Source organism: Bacillus rossius, assembly GCF_032445375.1.
Source record: "Bacillus rossius redtenbacheri isolate Brsri chromosome 9 unlocalized genomic scaffold, Brsri_v3 Brsri_v3_scf9_2, whole genome shotgun sequence".
Taxonomy (NCBI): Eukaryota; Metazoa; Arthropoda; class Insecta; order Phasmatodea; family Bacillidae; genus Bacillus; species Bacillus rossius.
This window is the reverse complement of record NW_026962013.1, coordinates 14,677,287-14,700,479: the sequence shown is the minus strand read 5'-3', so window position 1 is coordinate 14,700,479 and position 23,193 is coordinate 14,677,287. Positions and strand designations below refer to the sequence as shown.

At 36.8% G+C, this 23,193-nt stretch overlaps 1 protein-coding gene across 2 annotated transcripts in view; it reads left to right on the top strand.

Annotated features, from left to right (window-relative positions):
• Nucleotides 1–17,406, top strand: part of LOC134543081 (sex determination protein fruitless-like) — a 107,383-nt gene extending 89,977 nt beyond the window's left edge. Inside the window, exon 5 of one of the 2 annotated variants that reach the window (XM_063387850.1) lies at nucleotides 15,717–17,406. In XM_063387850.1, coding sequence (XP_063243920.1) covers nucleotides 15,717–15,949 — 233 coding nt within the window. In that variant the 3' untranslated portion in view covers nucleotides 15,950–17,406. Of the gene's footprint in view, nucleotides 1–5,973; nucleotides 12,068–15,716 lie in introns of those variants that run through there. The other variant, XM_063387849.1, reaches the window with a different exon arrangement.
• The last annotated feature ends 5,787 nt before the right edge of the window (nucleotides 17,407–23,193 follow it).

Here is a 23,193-nt window from a genome sequence, read left to right as displayed (position 1 = left end):
CACGGAGACCAAGTACAGTGTTCTCAGGTGATCTTGACCATCAGACAATCTTCTGCTTCTCTTGAGATATCAGTTTTTAAGGCTTTTGTGTTAACTGTTCCAAGTCCTCAGCAGCTTGGTACTGTGAATAGGGTGGTAAGTGACAAAATCTACCATTGTCTGATTTGAAAATAAATATTTCAGATTTATTATTCATGCCTGAACATGTTTTCATTCTTTCTTCTAAAATATTCACAGATTTTTTTTCTTGCTAGTGAAGATCTCAAGCTGCACATCCATCAAAATGTCACCTTGAAAACAAACTATATCTCAACACTGCGCCTTTGCTCCATTGTTCCTTGGAAATTAGTAATTAAAGATAGTATATATAATTTTTAATAGTAACCAGCTCTTGTAATGTATCCACCTGCTGCTGTTGTTGAAATGTCTTCAATAAATCCAGTTTGGAAAAAAACTTACATCAATTCTTCATCCCTTTGTAGTTTTCCAAGTATTTTCTTCACACTGGAAACAAACACACACACACAATGTATGCTCAGGCTTAGTGTTGGTTGCAATGAGAGTCTGCCCAAATACAAATCACCCTGTGCAAAATGAGTAGAAAGTTCATTGAAATAAACTTGAGTGAAGAAGCCTAGCTTCAAAGCTGATGCATTCTCCACGTGGGCATGGTAATTAATCTGTGCTGGAGTGGTGACACTGGTTGGTTAGTGGCAATCAGTGTTCTGGTCTGGTGGCGGTGGTTTGCGAGGGCAGGACTGCGGGGAGAGAAGATCTTTGTGCAGCCGCTTATTCGTGAGCTCGGCCGGAGCCTGGAGCAACTCGGAGTGGTGAATAATTTTGTTTCCACGACCATTCTTCATGGGCAGTCAGCATTTGGGAGCTGGAGATGCAGTGGGTGGTCCTATGGGAGGGGCGATGGGAACAAACACCCCCCCCCCTCCTCCTTCCCAAGACCCCCTGGAAGTAAATAAACTGCAGGGATAACAGCAGAAAATCCACTTTACATCTTTAATAATGAATTTTAAAAACATGAGAAATGTGTTGAATGGACTAACTTTCCCGATAACTGGGAGGTATTCCGTACCACCCAAAATCCCCCTGTCATTCGCCTCTCCTGGGAGTTGACGCTGGGTCCGTCCTTGCCGAGACGGTGGCGGGTTCAACTGTTGCTCTGAGGAGGACAGTTGGCTGATGTATACCTACCGAAGGAAGTTTAAACTAGCTGGTGGGGTCACGTGGTCCATTAGCGCTAGAAGGAAAGATGGAAATGTAACTCGTGATGTGAAAATGTGGAGCGATGTGGCACGTTGGCAAGACACGACTGGCAGTCCAGCAGGCCTAGGTTCAAACATCTGTCCTGCCCTTCTGATTCTTGTTATTGTGGTTTCTCAAAATCACTTTGGCAAATGCTGGGATGGGTCTGTAATTGCTACATGCCATGGCCCATTCCTTTCCCTTGTTTCCTTGAACTGTTGAATCTGTCTCCAAAAAAATAATTAATAAATGTTGCCAAGGATGCAAGTTCATTCTGTTATTTATTCCATCCTTATTTTAAATATTTTCTTCAATTTTTAAGTAATGTGGTGCCAGTCCCTCTTTTTGCTCTATGTTACAGGTGTCAAGTAGAGCTTAGGGTGTTAATGTTCTGGTAGGTTAGATATATGAGGATTCCACTGATTGTAGATTAATCTGTAGACTGCTTAGTGCCAGTTTGTTGTAATGACCACAGAGGACCCAGTTACAGGAAAGCATTTTTAATCTTCAGTCTTTATTACAAAAGTGAAATAATTATAAGTACACTAAAACCCTAGGATTGACCAAAATGCCATGCTGCTAGTATTCGGTGGTGGATGTGAAGGGGGGGAATTTCGCAAAATATCAGTGAAGGCAGTATATTTTGGAAGATAAAAAGTGAGCAGTTAAGAAAACCTATTTCCACTTGTGAGAAGCCGTGTTGCCTACAGTTACTTCTATAGGACCAGATGATGTCAGTGTATTAGAGTCAGTAGTAATGTAAATTCTTTAATGCACATTTTCAAATTTTTATTGTTTTTTTTTATTTTTTTCAAATTGCTTCACCCCTCTCCCCACCCATCCTTCATCGATGGGAAAAAATTCCTGTTATCCACTGTATGAAAACGGACTCTTCTCTGTGGGACATTCTACCTTGAAATTGGTCATGTGTCTGAGTCATTCCCTGCCATCAGTGATGTCCTTCATTCCAAGAAAATAGCTTGGAGTTGACCAGGCAGCATTACCATACATAACGACTACGAGCAAAGTCTTCTCTACTAAAATATATTTACTTCAACTCTGTAGCTTTCATAGTTTACGAGTTTTAAGCAGTGTCGAATCCTCACCCGAAGTGACGCCCAACTCGAGATTAAAGACATCATACTCCTGTTGGAAATTCATGTCAAAAAATCCGAACAGAAGTGGCCATGTGGGTGCCGAACTACACAGTATGCCGGAATAAAGACCTTTCACTCAACTTCAGTTATTTCTTTTGCCTCTGGAGGTGTTGAAATAACACATTTTCTCAATTTTCCACTAGTGATAGTGTTCCAACAGTCTCTGGATAATTTTTGTGCCAAGTGTAAGACACAAATACACTCACACCAGAGACGTTGCCGTCTCTGCACGGCAAGATCCATGCCATCTGAATCTTCCCAGCACCGGCCCACACTTGATAGCTAACTCACAGACCCGTGGGTTTTTGCCACTCTTAAGGCAGTTCGCCAACACTTGGTCGGTATCCTCATAGTACGGACTCCATCAGCACCTCCAGAGGCAAAAGAAATAACTGCAGTTAAGTAAAAGGTCTTTATTCCGGCATACGGTGTAGTCCGGAACCCATCTGGCCGCTCCTGTTCAGATTTTTTGACATGAATTTCCGACAGGAATATGAATGTCTTTAATCTCGGGCTGGGTATCACTTCGTCTGAGGATTCGACACCGCTTAAAACTTGAAACTATGAAAGCTACAGAATTGAAGTAAATATATTTTAGTAGAGCAGACTTTACTCGCGGTCGTTACGCAATTAAAAATCCAGAGAAGTGTCGTAGGTATCGAGTGAGGCAAAAAGTAGCCAAGAGAAATGAGCCAGTGGGGCAAAACAAGCCCCCAAACCAGGCACAAAATTGGCGCTCAAGCAAGTCTCAGCCATCTACCTTGCGAGAAGCGACAGGAAATACAGAAAATTGTTTGGTAATAGACATGGATATGCTCTCTGATGATTCTGATGTTGATATAGAGTCAGTTGAGCCAGGGGTTGTGGACGATGGGCCAGTTTGTTGCGGTTTGGTGTCGCAATTTTTTCTGGCATGGCTGCCCGACTGTCAGGTAAGACATTCATCAAATAAATGTCAAAAAGTAAAGCAACGTAAATTTTTTTAAATTATTTTATTTATTTCATACACAACATTCCCATTAAGCACGATGGAAATTCTTGAAACAAACCCCTGGCGGCTGCAGTCCAACATACAGCCTACTCAGAATTTTTTTAATGGATTGCGGCTGTATATGCTGGCTTCCAGGTTGCATTACTGGCATTTCAAGTTCACTCAGAGTTTCTTACTGTCGGTTTTTGTTTCAGTAGTGTTTCCTGTTTTGTAGCAGATTACAATTCGCATTTCACAGAGACATTTTCATAATGATTTTTTGAAAGAAGACCAAAATTCATGTGTTTTTTAAATTTTTTTTAGAGGAGCTAATTAAAACTTGTTTTAAATACATTAATGTTTCTTTGGTATTCCTGTTAAAACTTTTGCTTATTTGGCACGGCCATAGTTTCGAACCCGCCAGACTAAAGATATTTCACTGTTATATTTCACTGATATTTGCCTTCCTGGGCACACATACCCTGTTCAGAACTTCATTGAAAACCTCGCAATTTGAAAACTACTCACGTTATCAGAGTGATGTCTGCTTATGAAAAGTGTTTAAGAATACTCCAGGACTGATGAGTAGTTCAGTTTCCGTATTTTGTTGTTAAACTGTATATTTTAGAAGAGTGAAAATAGCTAAAATGTTTTTTTTCAGACTAATTTTTAGGCATTAAACCCCAGGTAGGGATTCTTGAAAGCACTCAAGAGACTTACCAAACTACTTTATATTCATTACTCCACCATATAATGTTATGATTACCACACAAATATTATAGTTGCCCTATGAACGACAAGAAGACAGCTTACCAGTTCAGAGCCTTGTGCTTAGGGCAATACTGAGCTAAAAACACCAGTGAGTGTCACATTTATTGTACACTAACAAAAATACACTCCCTGATTAGGTGGGCCCCTTAAATGGAGAGACATTCAAGCAAACCCACCAACTGAAATAAAAAGAGAATATTCTCACCACTGATACAGATGAAACAGTGAAATGATGAGAGATGTAACTAATGTTTTAGCATGAAAGGTACATTTAAGGCTGTCTATTGATTTTCAAATTTTAGTCGTGGAGATGATAAGGAATCAACTCAGATATTGCTGGAATTTATTTCGAAAACTATGTAAACATGGTATTAGGTTGGCCCGACCGGGAGTCAAGCCTAAGGCCTCCGAAATGCGAGTCTATGAGTTACACAAGTTACGATGTACTGCCTCACCTTTGCTACTACCAGCGCTGCCGAAAGTCCCGAAGTCGTGTTGGTGCTGCTGACTGCCGCAGGCAGCGCGGCCTTGGGTCAGAGAGGAAGAGGCGACATTCATTGTCGAGATAGCAACGAATGCCTGTGATGATTCACCACGGTACTTGTTCTAGCTGTCATTTGGATTTCAGTTTTGTAACAAATGCACTCAGCATAATAGAGTGATATGAGAAAACTAGCTTTATCTCATGGTATTAAATGAAATGACTGCAATTAAAAGAATTACTGAAATGCTGTAAAAACTTAAGAAACAACCTACCAACCAACCAACCAACCAACCAATCAACCAACTAAAACAGCAACCTACCTTCATAAAATGAAAGTATATTCATCAATGCTCAAGCTAAGTAAATCTTATGTATGCAGTATCTTAGTGTTAGATATGATTTAAAACTAGCGATTAAAGATTATATGTTTAAAAATTAGGCAGTAGTATTCAAATTTTACTTAAAAATTGAAGATATGTAATTTTTTTAAATGATATTTTTAGTGGTTTTGAGTGTGTTTTATTTTTAAACTTTTTTAACTTACTGTGTTGTGCCTTACATTAAGGGCCCCGTCTTCCCGGGCACACACATGGTGCGCAGCTTCAGGAAAAACAAATGTTATTTGAAAACTACTCAAGATATCCGAGTGGGGTCTGTTTACGAAAAGTATTTAAGAATTCACTGAGGGCCGAAAAGTAGTGTTGATTCCAGATTAAGTTTTTAAAGTGTATTTTTAGAAGAGTTACGTTAATATGTCTATAAGGTGCTTTTTCAGAGTAATTTTTAGGCATGAAACACTCGGTACAGATTCTTGAAAGCACTTAAGGGACTTGCATAACACCTTTATCTTCATTTCTATGCCATATAATGTTACAGTCACCGCTGAAATTTCACAGTTGTCATATATGGACGACAAGACTTCGCACCAGTACACAGTCACACGCTTAGAGGCGTTACCGTGAGAAGCACCAGCGCTTATGATTCCGCCTCACTAACATGTATACACCCTGACTAGACGGGCTGTTAAAATATCGATCTTTGTGTGTGCGAGCTGATATTTCTTACTTTGTAAAGTACCTTGTGAAAAATTCTAAAAAAAAATTTCAGTTGTTTTTTTCAATTCCAAAGTTAACTAAAGCTAATGGAAAGATTTTCATAATATGTACTCATTATTTTTTTTTTATCACATTGCTGATTTCAGTTTGTATGAAATTTAATGATGAATAGTTTTGTTTTGAATTGCGAGGCTTGTTACTACTGTCGGGGCTGCTTATGCACACGAGAGAGAGTGTGTGTGTGTGTCGCAGCTCACGGGGGTGGCGGTCTTGTTGCAGAGCCGTCCAAGGCGTGGAACGTCAGGAAGATGTTTGACCGCGTGCCGGGCAACGTGATGCTCAGCGGGTGTCGCCTCTGCGGGAAGGTGGTGTCCAACCTGTGGAACCACTACCACGTCCACTTCCCCGGCCAGTTCCAGTGCCGCATCTGCAACCTGTCCTACACCCGCAGCGACAGCCTGCGCTACCACGAGAAGGTCAAGCACCCGGAGTACGTGTTCCCCAGGGACGGCGGGACCCTGTGATCACGCTGGCGCTCTGTGCGTAGTCTGCGAGCCGTCGGTGGTCCGTCCAGGTTCGTGACCGCCTGCCACCCGTGCGGACGAAAGTGACACTAGTTCCAACACGTGTTTGAAGACTGTACAGTATTAGCCTATTTATACTTACTTACAGTAAGATGATATTCTCAGAAACAAAAATAAAAACACATTCCTGTGTGAGACATGAAGAGACTTAGGTTTATCATTTCCAAGATTCTAGGGGCTCTTTAAACTTAGAATTTGATATTTCCAAGAGAGTGGCCAACCTGAAAAGCAAACACTTACTTTCAACATATCCAATGTCCAGTTGCAGTTTGGTCTAAACAATCTCATGTTTACTGGAATAATCATTGCGCAGTTGATACTGTTCATGATTACCTGACTACCGAGGTCTTTCGTCATAGTTATGTTATTGGAAAGCTACTTGCACCATTTGCACCACTTGCTATCAGTTAAATGGATTAATATTGTAGGAAGGTCAATTTACTTATCAAAGCATAATTTTTCACATTTTTAAATATGATTGCAGCATGATCTAGCTGGAAACATTGAAATGGATAGAAAAATGCCCAAAAATTTGAGAAAATTGGTCTTCCTGAATAACATTGTGCAAATTAGCAGGATGGTTAGAGAGGTACTCAGTAATTGCTAGTTACGAGTTTTTCATTCGGTAATCATGAAGTCATATCAGTGCTTCACTACTTAACAGTGTCAAAATGTAAGTTAAGAAGTAAAATAAAAAGATTTTTTAAATATATACAAAACATAAAATATGAAGATATTTTGTGTTTATACTTCTGAAAATATTAATTCTTTAAAATTAAATATTTGTAATGTGTATGCTGCCACTTGGCGCTCAGCGAATCACATTGGCTATTATGATAACATGTAATTTTCAAATGACGCTGAAGACCAGATAGTTGTGCACGGTGCATCACACTTAAAGCTGTGGTGGCATGCTTCAAGGGATTTGTGGAAAGCCCTTTGTGATTGGTTTGTAGTTTCGTTGTCGGCAGCTAGTTTTAAATAGTGGTAAGCCTGGTCGACTCGAGTGAACCTCTCGCTGATGCTTCAAATAATAGAATTCCAGGCGACGGGCCCGCAGTACAATACGTGCAGGGGAATCCTAGACGGTACACTCCGCTTGCTATGCCATAAAAGAGACAAGCCACAATTATAAACAGTCCACAATTTATACCGGCTGCAAAAATTATTCCAAGTCCAATTTTCACCTTTGGGGATTGCCCCTCCCCTCATTATTGTAAAGGGCTTTAATACAATCTAGCTCATGGACACTTTCGAATTTCCTGGGACGAGTTCGAATTACAAGCAAAACATTCATTCTTGAATAATGATTTTGATACTTACAATTTAGGGACAACGATATTGAGAATAAATATGTGAATTCCAATGACGACTATTTGTGCCGTAAAGTAACTGTGTAAGCATCGAAGATGAAGCGGGAAACACAGCTGTTACGTGCAGAGAACTCACCCCATGTTCGGAAAGGGGTAAGATATGCACAATGCGTGTTAGGTAGTATGATTTTATGATTAGTTTGTTGTTGTATGCCATGGGGTCCAAATATGAGGTATCCATTTTTGTGAATGGCCTGCACAGTTCAATTTAAACTAAAACTGGTTGGCAGTGAACATGTCTGTCATCTGCAGATCACTCGTGTATGGTACTTGCCTCATAAATTAACAATTTTCTAGGTTCTGTGTCAATATCTCACAACTGCAGAGAGTGGAACACAATTATGCCATCCATACATTCATCGAAAATCAACAGTATTATGAGCGAAAAATAAATTATATTTATGCGTATAGTTTAAATGATTCTTTTATAATACAGTTCTATTTAAAATATACTCAAAATGTAATGAATAATGGATATTTATTAGAAATTAACTCACGCATTTAATCTTATTGTTGTAAAAAAAAATTTCCAGTGACAGTATTGCTTGTATGTATTTATGTAATTAAATGTGTGGAATATTTCCTTGTGCATACAAACATTTGATTGTATTTTTCTATGAAAGTGATGAAGTTAGAAATTGTAGCAATGAAATCTTCAATTAGAAAAATATTTAAATAATAGGAGCTAACCTATATTAAAAACAATAATTATCCTTTAATGTCCGCTATGAGATTATTTTCTTCTAATTTCTGTACTGCATTAAATAAACAGCTATAATGCATAAAGTCAATTTTATCACTAAAGTTTTATAGCAATCATGTTTACTACTGCTATATGAATTTAAAATGATGTTTTTGAGTGCCTAACATTAGTTAATAAAATATTTGAACAACAGTACGACAAAAAATGTAAAAATCCCACTAGACAAAACAAAAAAGACACAACCTAGGAACTTAACATACGATACTACCCTAGCAGTCAAATAGTAGTCGAACAAATGAAAGAGACGAAGGCTAAACCACTAACACCAGCTACATACACAATAAATGCATATCAAATTATAACTAAGGTTAATAAATCACTGTTTAAAGAAGTAAAAAAAAAAAGAAGACAAACAGTGGCTCACCAAATGGTGATAGTGGTAAAAAAATGAAAATAAAACCAAACATAAAAAGAAATACATTTCACACACAGCGGACTCCATGAAAATAAATAATGAATATGGATGACAAAGAAGATGAGACAAGATTTTGACATTTCGTTGCTGGACTCTGTTCCCTCTTCAGGCAGGACACTGGATGGAAGAAAACATCACAAGAGACTAAAAACAAGAGGCCAAAAAAAAATTAATATACTTTTGTGCACACTCTCAAGTGCACCAACAGGGCGAAAGCAGTCTCTGATTCGGGGTGCTGAGAAGAGCCTTGTGATTGGGTGCAGAGGATTCTTCTTAGGCTGCGAGGTTGCAAGAAGATAAAATTAATCTAAATTGTACTTAATTTTGGATTGTTGGCAGCCATATTGCCTTTATTTCTATACTTAGCTGACTGATAATGTTTCTTTTGCATTTGATAAAGGCTTATTACTGGATTTTCTGTTTTATTGCATTCTGTTTATTGGAGATTTTACCCCCGGAATTTTGTAATAGTGTTTGTAGCCACATTATGCTAGTTTTGATTTTTCTATTTCTTACCGTTTGGCCTTATTTTGGCGCTTCTTAAGACGGATGGTTTGATTGGCAAGAAATATGATGTACAAATTATTGTGTGGTGTCTTTCACTTGGAGGTTTAGTTTTACTTAAAATTCTTTTTTTCTGTTGAACTGAGTTTGAAAGCTGACCGTATAATGTTCTTTGCCAATCTTCATAATTTTTTTTGTGATAAACCTCCAGTGTAAGATATCACAATGGTGGCTGCAGTTGTTTCTTTAGTTTGTCGACTCATCACTAGGCAATGGATTAATATCAATTTAAATTCATATAGCAGTACTTACAGTCAGGGTCAGTATCACATTTTGTTACAATGAAAGGTCTTTAATCCCGCATTCAGTGGTTCAGCGTGTTCTGTAGTCCGGCACTAACAGAGCGGGCTCGTGTTAGATTTTTCTGGGTGTATTCCAGCTGTTGACCTCGGCCGGCATTTTTATTTCTCTCTGAGTTTATTGTTACAGTTTATTATCACTTAAGAGGGATTAGGCTTCACCTGCTTGCGATTTCAAATGTGCTGATACCACTTGCGATAAAGTTACCACGCTAATTTTTTTGTCTGACATGGCACAGGACTTAGCTTTGGTTACTTGTTGATTGGTATGGTTTTCATGACAGTTGTAGTCACCCGCAAGAAGTAATAAGTCATTTCCTCGTGATGCTAACAGACTGGAGCCTGTTAGAAAATATGTGGGTCCAATAAGGTACATTAGCTCTGGGAGATATGATTTATGCCTTTACTTGTCAAAATTTGAGATAAATAGTTCAGAATTAGAATTATAGCAAAAATTGAAAAACCCAAGATGGTACTATCTAATTCCCCTTAAGCCACTGTTTCCTGTTTGTCTAGCAGTTTACATTTTCTGTAATGATTTTTTGAATAACAAACAGATCTCAATTACGGACGCAACACTATATCAGAGCCTTTTTAAAAAATAATGCTCATCTGTATCTTTTATTTGAATAGAATAGCTTATTACAGTGCCGTCGCCCGGGGACTCGGGTTCGAGACCCGGTGTGGTTCCTAGCGGGAAAGGCTGTTATCAATGGAATGTTTCCGGGTGGGCGCCAGACTAGCTCTGTTCCTAGTCGAGAGGTGGGTCGTGGGGGCGGTTGCCCCTGCGTGGCCCACTAGGACCGTCGGCGGTGTTGCGTGGGATATGAAGGATTCCCTACTTGGTGGTGGTTGGGGGTTTGTATGACTGATTAATTAGGCGCTGAATTAATGCGGCAAATGACGTGCGCCGTTTATTCGTGCGACTGTGGCTTTGGCGTAATACAGTGGATTACACACCACGTCATACAGGAGCTGACGTCACGCAATACACAAGTTACACATTACACAGAGTCACTCTAAAATGTTACGTGAATAAGACGTTGCACAAATTTACTAAAAATGTTACGTAAATAAGGCGTTGAGTGTGATTGGAGGCGGCCAATCCCGTATGTCTTTGCTTCAAGGCGGTGTTCGCGCCCACTGTGGTGGAGCTCGGACCGCAGCTAACTTTGTCCAAGTCCTACGTTGGTGAGGTCAGCGCCGGGGCGCGTGACTTTAACAAAAGTTCGGGGTTTCGGGAGGCGGCCCGTGCTGTATGCTGGCAAACTGCCCCGCGGACCAAGTGTGGTGCAGGGAGTTTTGAATTTACGAGGCCGGATTAAGTCCTAGACCAAAAGGTTGGACCGGGTACGCACGGAGAGCTTAATAAAAAAAAGTTTCGGTGGCGTGACTATATTTACCAGGAGTTACTTCAGTGTAGACAAAGGATGCTGCCTCTCCGTGGGATGTGCGTCCGCCCCGGTCCACGAGTCGCGCTGTACTGCCGTGGTGTCATGGCATCCGGCCGAGGCTCGGTGTCCTCCCGCGCCGGGGTTGACCTCATTACGTTATTTTCCAAATTAACAAGTTAACAAGAGATTTTAAGAGCGCTAATTTCTTACATTAATTATTCAAACTAAATTTAAATTACACATCCCTTCTACGATTTAGATTTAGCATGTTTACGGATTATGTTTTTGAACTGTAAGTCACACCAGAGACTGCTCGTCTTTTGCCGGACCGCTCTGGTGGGGAGTAAAAACCCAACATAGGGAGGTAACAATTATGTCACCTGAAACACTTAATTAATACAGGTAGAAGGCCGCCAGGGGGACACTCGCACACGTACTGACACATTTTCACACGTGAGTGCCCGGGCACTCCTACGTCGCATTTTCATTGAGAGAACGTTTAACCTATACGCAATGTTGTTTTTATTCTGCGTGTGATTTATCAGAGGGATTGACTGTAGTGTCGGTCTGGTTATTATGGGGCCGGATTCTACCTTGTCTGCCGGTGGCTCGCCTGTCTCGGGTGGGCCATGGCTAGGGGCGCGTTCTGTTAGCGGGGTGAATACTGGCGGTTGCAGGTCGGGCTTTAGGGTGGCCTTCGGTCGGACGACGTCAACAGATTGCTTTAAATTACAAATTACTGTATACCGATTTTCCTTCTGCATTCCCGTTTGAACAAGTTGTTGAAATTGCTATCCCGGCATGGCGTGGACCTTAACCTGTTGTTTATAGACCTTTCACTGTACTATTTAGAAATAGAAAATATTCAATGATTTATGTATGCTGTTAAATCAATAATCTGTTACATATCTTATTGCAAAATAATACATCTAGTCAATGTAGTTCTGATGTTTATGTATACACACTTTATAAATATTTCTGTATTTGCCACTTTAGGCAGCAGTAGATATTTATTTATTATTTTATTCTGAAGGTAATATTTTAATGTTATCTGGTTCACAAAAAATACTTAATCTGTTATTGAGCTCATGACTAATAATGTAATCATTGTTAAGGAAGATTATAATATTTTTTAATGTATGTATTGCTTTTAAATTATATTTTGTTCCTGAAGTAGTTATGACCTTCTATGTTTCTTGCAATTATTAAAATTTTTATTATATTGAATTATATATGTATTTAATTATAAATATATTGAATTATAAATGTTGTAACAAATTTGTCAATCAGTATTAAATTGAAGAAGGTGCTTATATTTATTGATGATTACTAAGGTTGATTATGCAATTAAATATTCTCTGTTTTTAGTGAAGCACGTAGATTGGAATGTGAGGTATGTTTTTTGCCATTTTTATGCATCATTTTGTTTTTCTTTGATTTTAATAAATAACTTTATGTTATATTTGGGATTGTATTGCCACTGTGCTTGATGTAATAAAGTTATTTTACAGAAATAAAAGTTAATATAGCTATCATTAGTTTAGTTTTATTAAAGGCTTTGTATGACAATTTTTTTAATTAAAAAAAATCCTTAATTTTTTTAAAATTAAGTAGAATTCCAGTAGTAAGTTTCTTAGGATTTTTTAAATTTTTTTTAATTGTCATAGTTACAGTTTTTTTTAATATTTATGTATTCAACTATTTTCATCAATTTATTATTCAACTATTCCTGATGCACTCCTTTTAAACAGAATTATGTAAATTTCCAGTTACAGTGTTACAATGGGAGATGCAGATACACTGAGAAATGACTCGCTTCAACCAACATAGCTTCAGATGTAAACTATTAGTATGGGGGTTTATAATTAGATAGCAAATAATGATCGTAGAGGTGACAAATCCCACAGGTGGATGAAGAATTGCTAGGGTTATGTGGTTTTTATTTACGTATTTGCACTGCTTGTAATTGGCTACACAATGGATTAAAAAGAAAAAAATGTTTTAAAGCTTAAAGCATGGAAAATATAATTATGGTAACCCCATTTTAAAAAAAAAAATTTTTATCACGCAAAAGTAAGTAAACAACCCGTTAGAAAACTTATGAACATTGCCAACAAAAGTTAATTTGGCAGATTGGACAGCGCTTCCCGAAGCAATAACGTGCAATGCTACTGAAAAAACTTTTACCTGCTGAATGCACCCAGTAAAATATAAAATCACCTGTGTAGATACCTTTGTGTAGCTTTACTGTGCATTCAGGACAAATATGAAGATGACATAAGCAGGCAAACATAATTTCTTTAGTCTTGTCAGTACCAATATCCATCCCATTTCACATGCTAGTGTGAAATGGGATGGATATTGTCTTTAAGTGGCAAGTATGAAGAGTAGTAAGAGATAACAACAACGTATGGTCTTGACGGTATTGACATATTAAAAAAAATTCCTTTCAGGACAGCTTACAGATGAAGGTAGATTTCGAAGTACCTATTTCTTCTGGAAATGTTTAGAAACTTCTATAAACTCCTGAACACTTTAAGGTCTTATCAAAAATTGTTTCAGATAAAAGTTTTAGATAAAAATTATAAAATTAACAAACAATTTGTATGAATTTGATATTGTGCATATGAAGAGAGTTATGATTTTTTTTTGTCCTCCATCCCTTGTTTTTTCAACCCCTTATAGTTATGGTTCGTTGTATCAAAAATTTATTCAGACAGAAGATTTTGGGGTTATTCCTACGAGTTATAATATGTTCGACAGATGTGATTTTTCCTTTTTATGGAAGTTACAGTGATTTTTCTGTTTTTCAAAAAACCTTCCCCATTCTACCATTTTGTTGGATATTGCCCATTAACGAACCTGACCAAGAGTTTCCACTACTAGATTTTATGTATCAGTTTGGAAGTGATTTGTGAAAAATTCCTTCAGTGTTTGGGATATATATATATATATATATATATATATATATATATATATATATATATATATATATATATAAATATAAATTAATAATAAACTAAAAATAATATATATAAATAAACTTTTGAGTTGACGATGGTTTTGGGGTCTGTGGACCATGAAACAAAAAAACTATATAGAAATTTTCCAGATGTCACACCATGGTAACAACTACAATAAGAAGTATTTCTTTGAAATCTACCTAAAAATGAGTGTGTGAAACTCAGTACACGAGATAGAAGTGAATCTTCTTTGGCAATTCAAACCTAGACTCGTAAATGCTCTCTTTAATTCTCCTTGGCGTCAGAAACGTTTAAACAATGTTTCACAAAACCAATACATTAAAATTCTGCCTATAAATTGTAATTGAAATTTTACTCTCATCGCAGCAAAGAAGTTCCACTTCAAATTTATTTAGTTGCACAGCTAATACAATACTCATACAACACTGTTTAACAATACTGATTTACACCTTTAATCAAAATAATACATGCTTGAAAGAACATCATTTTTGTGCGAATATGGCCAGTGATGCAGTGCACAACAATAATCTCTAACCCCGTTGTGTTGCCCTCTGCCCAAGTCGGGGTGGCATCAGGCGCAGGCGGGTCCCTACCGCCGCGACCCGCCTATCCCTGCAGCATGGCGGGGTTCAACCTGAGCCGCACGCCGCCACGTGGAGCCCGCTCACCCGAAAAGTTCTCTGCACCGTCCGCAACCTATTCTCCGTCCTTTTCACGTCAGAAATGTTTCACGACAATGTTTCACGAAAACGCATTAAAATTCGTACTTGAAATTTTACTCCCATCACGCCCAAAGAAGTTTCACTCCAAAAAAATTAATAACATCCTTCTCGTTAAATACAGTAAAACCTCGTGTCAGATCAGTTGGGATCAGAGGGGATCCAGGTAAATGAACATCCAGGTTTTACAGGAGAATTCAGTAAAAGCATCAACATAAGATAAGTCCTTTTAGAAATGGTTTTTTTAACATACATCATCACCACACAAGTAGGAAGTATTTTCAGAGTTGGATAATCAGGTAGTGGAAGCACTGAACAGCATGAAGAATGGCAAAGCTCCAGGGATGGATGAGCTAACAGTAGAAGTGATTAGAGCAATAGAAGTAGGAATTCATTGACTGCAGAGTGTGATAAGGTGTATTTGGAGTGAAAAATGAATACCAGATGACTGGAGTAAAGGAATAATAGTGCCAGATTCTAAGATAGGAGACAGGATAGTAAAGAAAAAAAATAACCAGACTGATTTTTAACAGACAAAAATCTAAAATTCATGTTGATTTTTATAGTTATATAAAATAACTTTTTTCTGAAATAAATACAAAAATATTAAAGTTACATTGCTTATTTACCCCAAAAAAAATGTTTTGGTACTGTAATTAATTAATTAATTATCATTATTTGTGTGTTCAAAAACTGATAAAAAAAAATGTAACTTTGGCAGCTAAAACTGCAAGGTGTATTTTCTACATTTTATGGAAATCATACCATGCAAAAAAGGTCAGCGAGTTGAACGTTTAAAGTACCTATATAAAATTATGACCTGAAACAGGACGCACCCACTTAAAGGGTGCCATCTCAATGAGTTTTCTACCAAAGCACACAATAAACACGGTTTAACAGTTTCGCGATGGTTGCTCTGTTTTGCAGGCACCGGCTTGCTGCCGACGTCGTACAGGGACATGTTCGAGCCCGTGGACAGCTTCGTCCAGAAGTGCCGCGCGTGCGGCAAGGTGGTGAGCAACCGGTGGCACCACTTCCAGATCCACTTGTCGCGGAGGAGCGCCTGCCCGTACTGCCCGGCGTCGTACAGCCGCATCGACACGCTGCGGTCCCACATCCGCAGCAAGCACAGGGAGTGCTTCCCCTCGGGCCCACGCTAGGCCCCTCCAGCCTTCCTTCCCTTCCCTTCCCTTCCCTTCCCTTCGCGTGCCACGACCCATGGCTGTGGGGACTTGTGTATGATTAGAGACCCGTGAATTTCGCGGATTCATTTCGTGACATGCTAAAATTCAAATAATTATACCTTAGTGCTGCTTCTGCCATTGGTTCCCTGTTAATCTGGAGGACTGAGGGCCAATTAGAGACCCTCACTCGTAGAAGTGTCGAATCACAGGCCACCCAGTCGAGACGACTCGCAAGTCAACAGCCAATGAACAGTTGGCATTTGCCCGAGTGTGTAGAGGATATTGGAGTCTATCCTGGAGGGCATTTATTCCGCGAAATTCACGGGTCTCTAATGATGATGATAACTATAGTGCAGACATTAAGAGAGACAGAAATAAAAAATAAGACAAAACACAGCAATAAAAATTACTCAAATTTTTAACAACGTAGGAGGAGAGAATATACCATGTACACACACACACACAGTTCTTTGATGTAGATTTTGAGTAAATTTTGTTGTTTTTGTTTAGTATTTCGCGTACTGTCTATACTAATATTATCATACATAATTTTAGATCCTCATTGCTCATTGGTATTTATTGTATTTCTGAAATAAATGAAAAGTAAAAAAAAAAAGATGTCTTTTTTTAAACACGTTCTCACTGTAAGAAGCCAAGACAGCATGGTTGGCAAAGGGTTAATAATTTCTGTAAAAAAAAAAGAAATTTATACATTATATTACTATGTTATGTTTGGTAAATTATGGTTAAATTTTAATTGTAAGCAACATGTACATCTTTATTTTTTACAAATTTACTGTGATTCTATATAAGAATAAGAAAAAGTGTGAAATAAAAATCTCAACTTTACATTTGTAAAGGACATTACAAATTGGGTAAGGAAATTCAATGAAATATGTACTGTATGTTGTTTGTATGGAACACATGTTTCCTTTTTAAATCATCTTTAAAGAGAAGACACTAAATTTTAGAGTGAATTTTTTGTTTCATACAGTTATGTGAAGATAAAAAAATCATTTGGTATCATCATGAACATTTATTTTTGTTAGCATTTATGTAAAATTATTTGAGGATGGTAGGGAAGAATATCTGGAATTAAACCACACAGTTTAATATTAGTCATAATTTTGCACTGTGAAGCAAAATAATAATAAAAATATTGCACAAAATATAAGAATTTAAAAGATTCTCTGACTCAGCTGCATTAGCTGTTTAGCATCGGGAGGGAAAGCTTATAGTGTATGTCTTACAAGTACAGAAGTATAAAAAGACTGTTGCTACAAAAAGTTGTACTACTAAGAAATAAATGTTTTTTTTTTTTAAAACACAAGTATTTTGTAACTAAGAAACAGGGCTGCCTAGACATATGACGCAAACGATACATCATTTTTTTAATGTATTCGACCTGCACATTGGCAGTCATGGAAAAGATTGTAAACAATAATAAATCCACCTGAACACAAATTAAATGCATGGTCATTATTGTGAGATTCTAAACCCCTTTTGCATGTAGCAAATTTGTGATAGTTTTAAGAGTGCAAGATATTATTATTTTACAGCAAAGTCTTTTCAAGTTACCTACTTATATCGATACAACATGAAACTTCCTGATAAAACTTAGAGTTTTATTGTAGAGTTTCTGAAAATATTTTAAAGATTTATAAATTATGATAAAGTTACAGTGCTTCCAGCATACAAAACTTTTATTGTAAAAATACCTTGTTTGCCTGTTTTTTCATTGTTTGGTGTAGTTGTGTGTATAAATGCTCATCATAGATATGTAATTAGGAAGTTATGTAGTTATGTGTATAAATGCTCATCATAGATATGAAATTAGGAAGTGAGTTTTAAAAATATATTTCTAGGGGGAAGTGGGGGGGGGGGGTGCTAGTGATTATAGAATGTCCCCCCTCCCCAGGGAAGTAAGGGGGAAGGCAAGGATGTAACCCCCCTCCCTGAAAAAAAAAATGTATTTTCTGTCTCATTACCCTGAGTGATTTCTCAAAACCTTAAATTTTTAGATAAATATTTCCACTTATGACAACCCCTGCTTATGACTATGTCCTAATATGTGTTTGTGAGAGAAGACTACTCTGTAATTTTGCATATTCATTGGCCCTAGATTAAACAATACATTGGTCATTTTCAGCTAATTAGTGAGCTGCATTATTATTGAGAAAAACAAATCTGGCACTTGTGATAAAATGAGGCGGTTAGTAAATATGTTTTTACATGTTGGTTATTAAGACTACAGCTTTAACTTGTTCAAATAAATGGTACAGTATAGTTTTGTTTGTACCCATTTTGTTAATAAAAAGCCAGGCCATTATGAGAAATTGAGGGCCCAGGGGAAAATAATTTTGTCAGACCGCCCTCCCTACTACTTAAAACACAACAATTCAAACCCCCCATAATTAAAAAAAAAAAATAATCAAAAGACTGCAAATATTTATGACATTATAATGCTGTATAAATAGTACAACACTAAGTGATTTTTAACAGCATTTTAAGAAAAGATTTTAAATGTTTCTCTCAATCTATACTAATATTATAAAGCTGAAGAGTTTGTTTGTTTGTTTGTTTGAACGCGCTAATCTCAGGAACCACTGGTCCGATTTGAAAAATTCTTTCAGTGTTGGATAGTAAATTTATCGAGGAAGGCTATAGGCTATATTATATTATCAATAACATTAGGGATCCTTACTAAAAGTCCAATTTAGAATCAAATGCGTTGGAGGGGGTTAGATACAACATGCAGTACACGTACGTAGTGTGTGTTGACAATGCCGCAGGTGCTAGAAGTTTATTTCCTACTGCCTATTAACATTGTTGCCACGCACTAGATGCCTTATCATTCTTAATTTTCCCATACAAGTAAAAAAACACCCGTGTGATATTAACAACGAAGCAATCAGTACCCTCATAAGAGTTCAATTTATTAGTATTTAAATACTTTTTATCACTTTAAATCGCAAACCTAAACTATTGTTTTTTTTCCTCTCTCTATGTTTAATTTGTTTTTTTATTGCCCTTTTTTTCAAGTATATATTTTACAGACTTGAAACTTCACAGTAATGTTCCTTATGTTACGCAGGATGACATTTTCCGAAAATTAGATCCCATGGGTGGTTAAAACCAGGCAACAGTGGGTACTTTGTCTGCATGAGAACAGGATTTTGCATTGTTCATGCCTTCTGCGTCTCCATGGCAATGGGCATCGCGCGGCAGTGGCGTACCCACAAGGAGGGGCATGTATAATGAGCGGCGCAAGAGTGATCTGCCTGTAGACTGCCGTAGCGAAGTATGGGTACATCAGTTGTACGTTGCATGCACGAGTCGGGAAACCATCGGTGCTATTCATTTTCTCTCTGGTACATTATACAGCATTGTAATAAATTTTCACTGAATTTTTTTTATTTACCATTACTGTAAATGGGAGATGTGGCTTAATTTTTTTCCATTAGTATAGCCGTGCGAAGCCGGGTCGGGCAGCTAGTAAAACATAATTTTCATCCCATTATACCTTTTTAATATGTATGACAAAATATTTTTTTGTAAAACTTAATCTACGTAATACCGAACAACAACTTAAAAATCAATAATCATTTAAAATAAGTTTTTTGCGCTTGACGGTACTTGACGGAGTTTGAACATCAGTACACAACGATGAGTTCAAATCGGGAGAACAATAAGGAATTTCGAAGAAATTTTTTCATTACTTTGTTTCACATCTGCGATAAATGATAGTACTCCAATATTTAATAAATTTTTGTAACCTTTGTCAGCCTTTTTTTTTTAATTTTTTTTTTTAATGTTTTTATTTCCGCTTTTGTGCACCTAATGATGGTATTCCATAATTTCCTGGAAAAGTGTAGCACGTTTAAATTTACATGACTTGCATTTTTGAATAAATAGATCAAATTAAAAAGTTGCACATATTGAAAAGCTTTCAGACCTGGTCTCATGTTTCTAATTCTGAATAAAATAAGACTTGATATATATTTACTTTGTCATGTAACAAATATTTTTCAAGCAACCCTATTTACATTCCAAGCAAAATGGAGACAACTGAATCGAAAAAAACACACACACACCTATGAGTGTGTGTGTGTAAAATGATTTTGCTTCACCAACTATATGTGTGCAGTGTGCTCACTGTAACACGCTAAAACTGAATGAACACAGTGGACAAATCAAGGAGCTGAAATAAATCTGAGTTACTGGCTGCAACAGAAGCTGTCCCGCTCATTATCTTCAAACAACGTCTCCCTCACGCAACATCCACCTGTCGTGGTCAGCAGATTATTCAACGCCCTATCAGGTTTTTAACATTTCACCACCACTCCACTCCATAGGCCGATGCATCCGAGTAGAAGAGAGACAGCGGCAGCACACAACCTACACGTGAACGGTTTTGTCAGCTGTTTATAAAGTGAAGTGAAAAATTAATGTGGTTTGTATGCAGGGCCGGTGCAAGGTAAATTGGCGCCCTAGGCTAAAAAACCTTAATGGCCCCTTCCTGCTTCCCCCCTCCCCCCCCAGACACTCCAAAAAAAATTTTTCCTTGCCTCAAAATACATCACGTAAGCCTAAGATTTTGTCAACAATCAAATGTAAGCAGGCTTGTTTTTTTTTTTACTTTTAGCTCAGACCCAAAAATAAACTCTGATAGTGACATGTCTTAAAACATATATTTATATTTGATGGAGAACATTGAAAGACATTTGCCGTCCAGACTTCCCCTCCAACTATATTGTCAAAATGATGAAGACAAATATATGACAATGTGACTGGGTCTATTCTATGTACGATGCATTGAGTTAATCATTTGGGGGGGGGGGGGGGGGGACACTTCATAGGGCAAGGCAATCACATTTTTCTAGTTGCTATACAGTTTTATCCAACATCTGAGCACGAAAATTATAATCAAAATACCACGTTGATTAAATAAATATTACATTTGTTTTAACATTTTATCAAATTTATGGCATAAATTGGTATTGTTGAAATGAAAATAATATATTTACTTAAAAGAAAATAAATAAATTTTCGTTGGCATGTTGAACCACTTGTTTATCGATCCAACACCACCATGACCATAATTAATGGCGTCGGCGTTGAATTAAGCAATATTAGGTTAAATAAAAAACTTTCTAAGGAAATTTTGTTTCAATCATGTTGAAATAGTAATCTCGTTAAATAATATCAATGATTTCATGTACTACTTTATAAATCACTGTTGACTGTTATGAAACATGCCTGATTCGGCTACGTGTTGTGTTAACTACTGGTACAACAAGAGAAGAGATAATAATAATTAACTTTACTTTAAGTTTCCGCTTGACGAAACTAGGTATGTGTAAATTATTAAAACGAAACAAAATAAAAGTTTTGTGTAATTAAAATAGTGATGAGCATTTTGTTTTCATGCCCTACAGAATTTCCTCTAATTAGGCTGTGTGTAGTCGCATGTTGAGGGCAAGCACACACTACATTAATACCTAGGTACTGTTCTAAATGTCAATAAGTCTCAAATTCTGCTCAAACTTGCTACTTATGTACTTTAATTAGTCTAAATGTTTTGTATGAATTTTATTTTTAGGTCGAGAGGGAGGTGTGGGTAAAAATTTTGTATTGCGTATCCAAGTCTATCCCTTGATACTAATGGCATTATCCTGTGGTAATGATGCTTGCTGTTTTAACATTAATTAAAACAGCAAGCATCATGTGCCACCGGATAAATCATACATGATCATGCCAACAGGATCAAGGGATAAACTTGGATACGTGATATGGAACAATCACCGAGGTGAGGGTTGCGATAAAATGAAGTGTCTTTAAAATTGTTATGTTGAAATTAAGGTTTTTTTTCCTTAACAATTGCTATACACCTGTCTTCAAGAAGTGAAGATACGAGAATGATTTGTACTTTCACCTAATCCATAAAGAATTGATGACATTGGTAACAGCTTCATTTCAGTTTTTGTGGGAAAATTGTACAACTTAGGCAGTTAAATTTGCCAGAAATACACATTGCCTGTGTTAATGATTAAATACTTCTGCACGTTTTTTTTATGCATTAGTTTTGTTTGCGATTTGTAATGCAATTCGGTAGGTACCTACGAAAATCCTAACCTTAACATCAACGTGATTCTACTAGAACAGAAATTGTTTCTTGGACATAACAAAATGCAGCAATTTAATATAATCCAAAAATATGTTACATGTTATGCATTTTAACAAATGTTATGATACGTAAACAAACCATTTTTAACCGAAATGAGGTTACGGCAAACACTGTCCCGAAGGTAAGAAATTTACTTATTGTTTTAAAAATATTGTTCTCCTAAATCATTTTATGTTACGTTTACCGATATTTAGTTAAATGATTTGCTTATAAGGGGAAAAAAAATAAATTCAATATTTTTATAAATATTAATGCATGCACGAAAAAAGTCACAAGCTCGCCAACATTCAGTTGAAGCTGCAAATTTCCCTACTATTCAAATTAGTGTTTTAAGCATATTAACTGCAAATTGTACTTTCTACGATCAATGTTGTATTTAAATTAAAATTTACTTATAATTTGAAATGTAAGTCTTACTCCAGAAGGTACTTTATCTCGGTTTTAAGCCATTGCAACTTCGTTTTAATGTTTGTCAAGTTTGCGTTTTTGTATAGCAACTAGACAAGGTATCTAATGACCTTGGCAACTAGAGCATTTCTGAATAAAAAAAACGTAGAACTGCCATAGCATTGAGTGTCCACTCTGTACTAGTACTTTATTTACTCTATGGAGTTAATAACATTCCAAACATTTTCGCTGCATGTACTATAGAATATGTTTAGTCCATCGTGAAAATATAATTTAGGCCATGGTTTAGTCCATCTTTTCTGAATGTTGGCGAACATGTAGGATATTATTATGTTCATTTTCTTCAAATGTTCCCGGAGTTTATAGAAGTTTCCAAAATATTTCCAGAATAAATAAGTACTTTGAAATCTACACACGCTTGTAAACTATGCCGAAAAAGATATTTTATTGTAATTGTTGCTAGTAATAATAAAAAAATTATAAAAGATCACGATCTGTGTACATTTGTGTAGGCTTCCTATATGCCGTCCTTCCGTTGTTGAAGTTACAATAACAGACTATAGATACAGATACAGCCTAATCATGTTTTTTTATTATTATTTAAAAACATGCAGTGCAGGTTTTT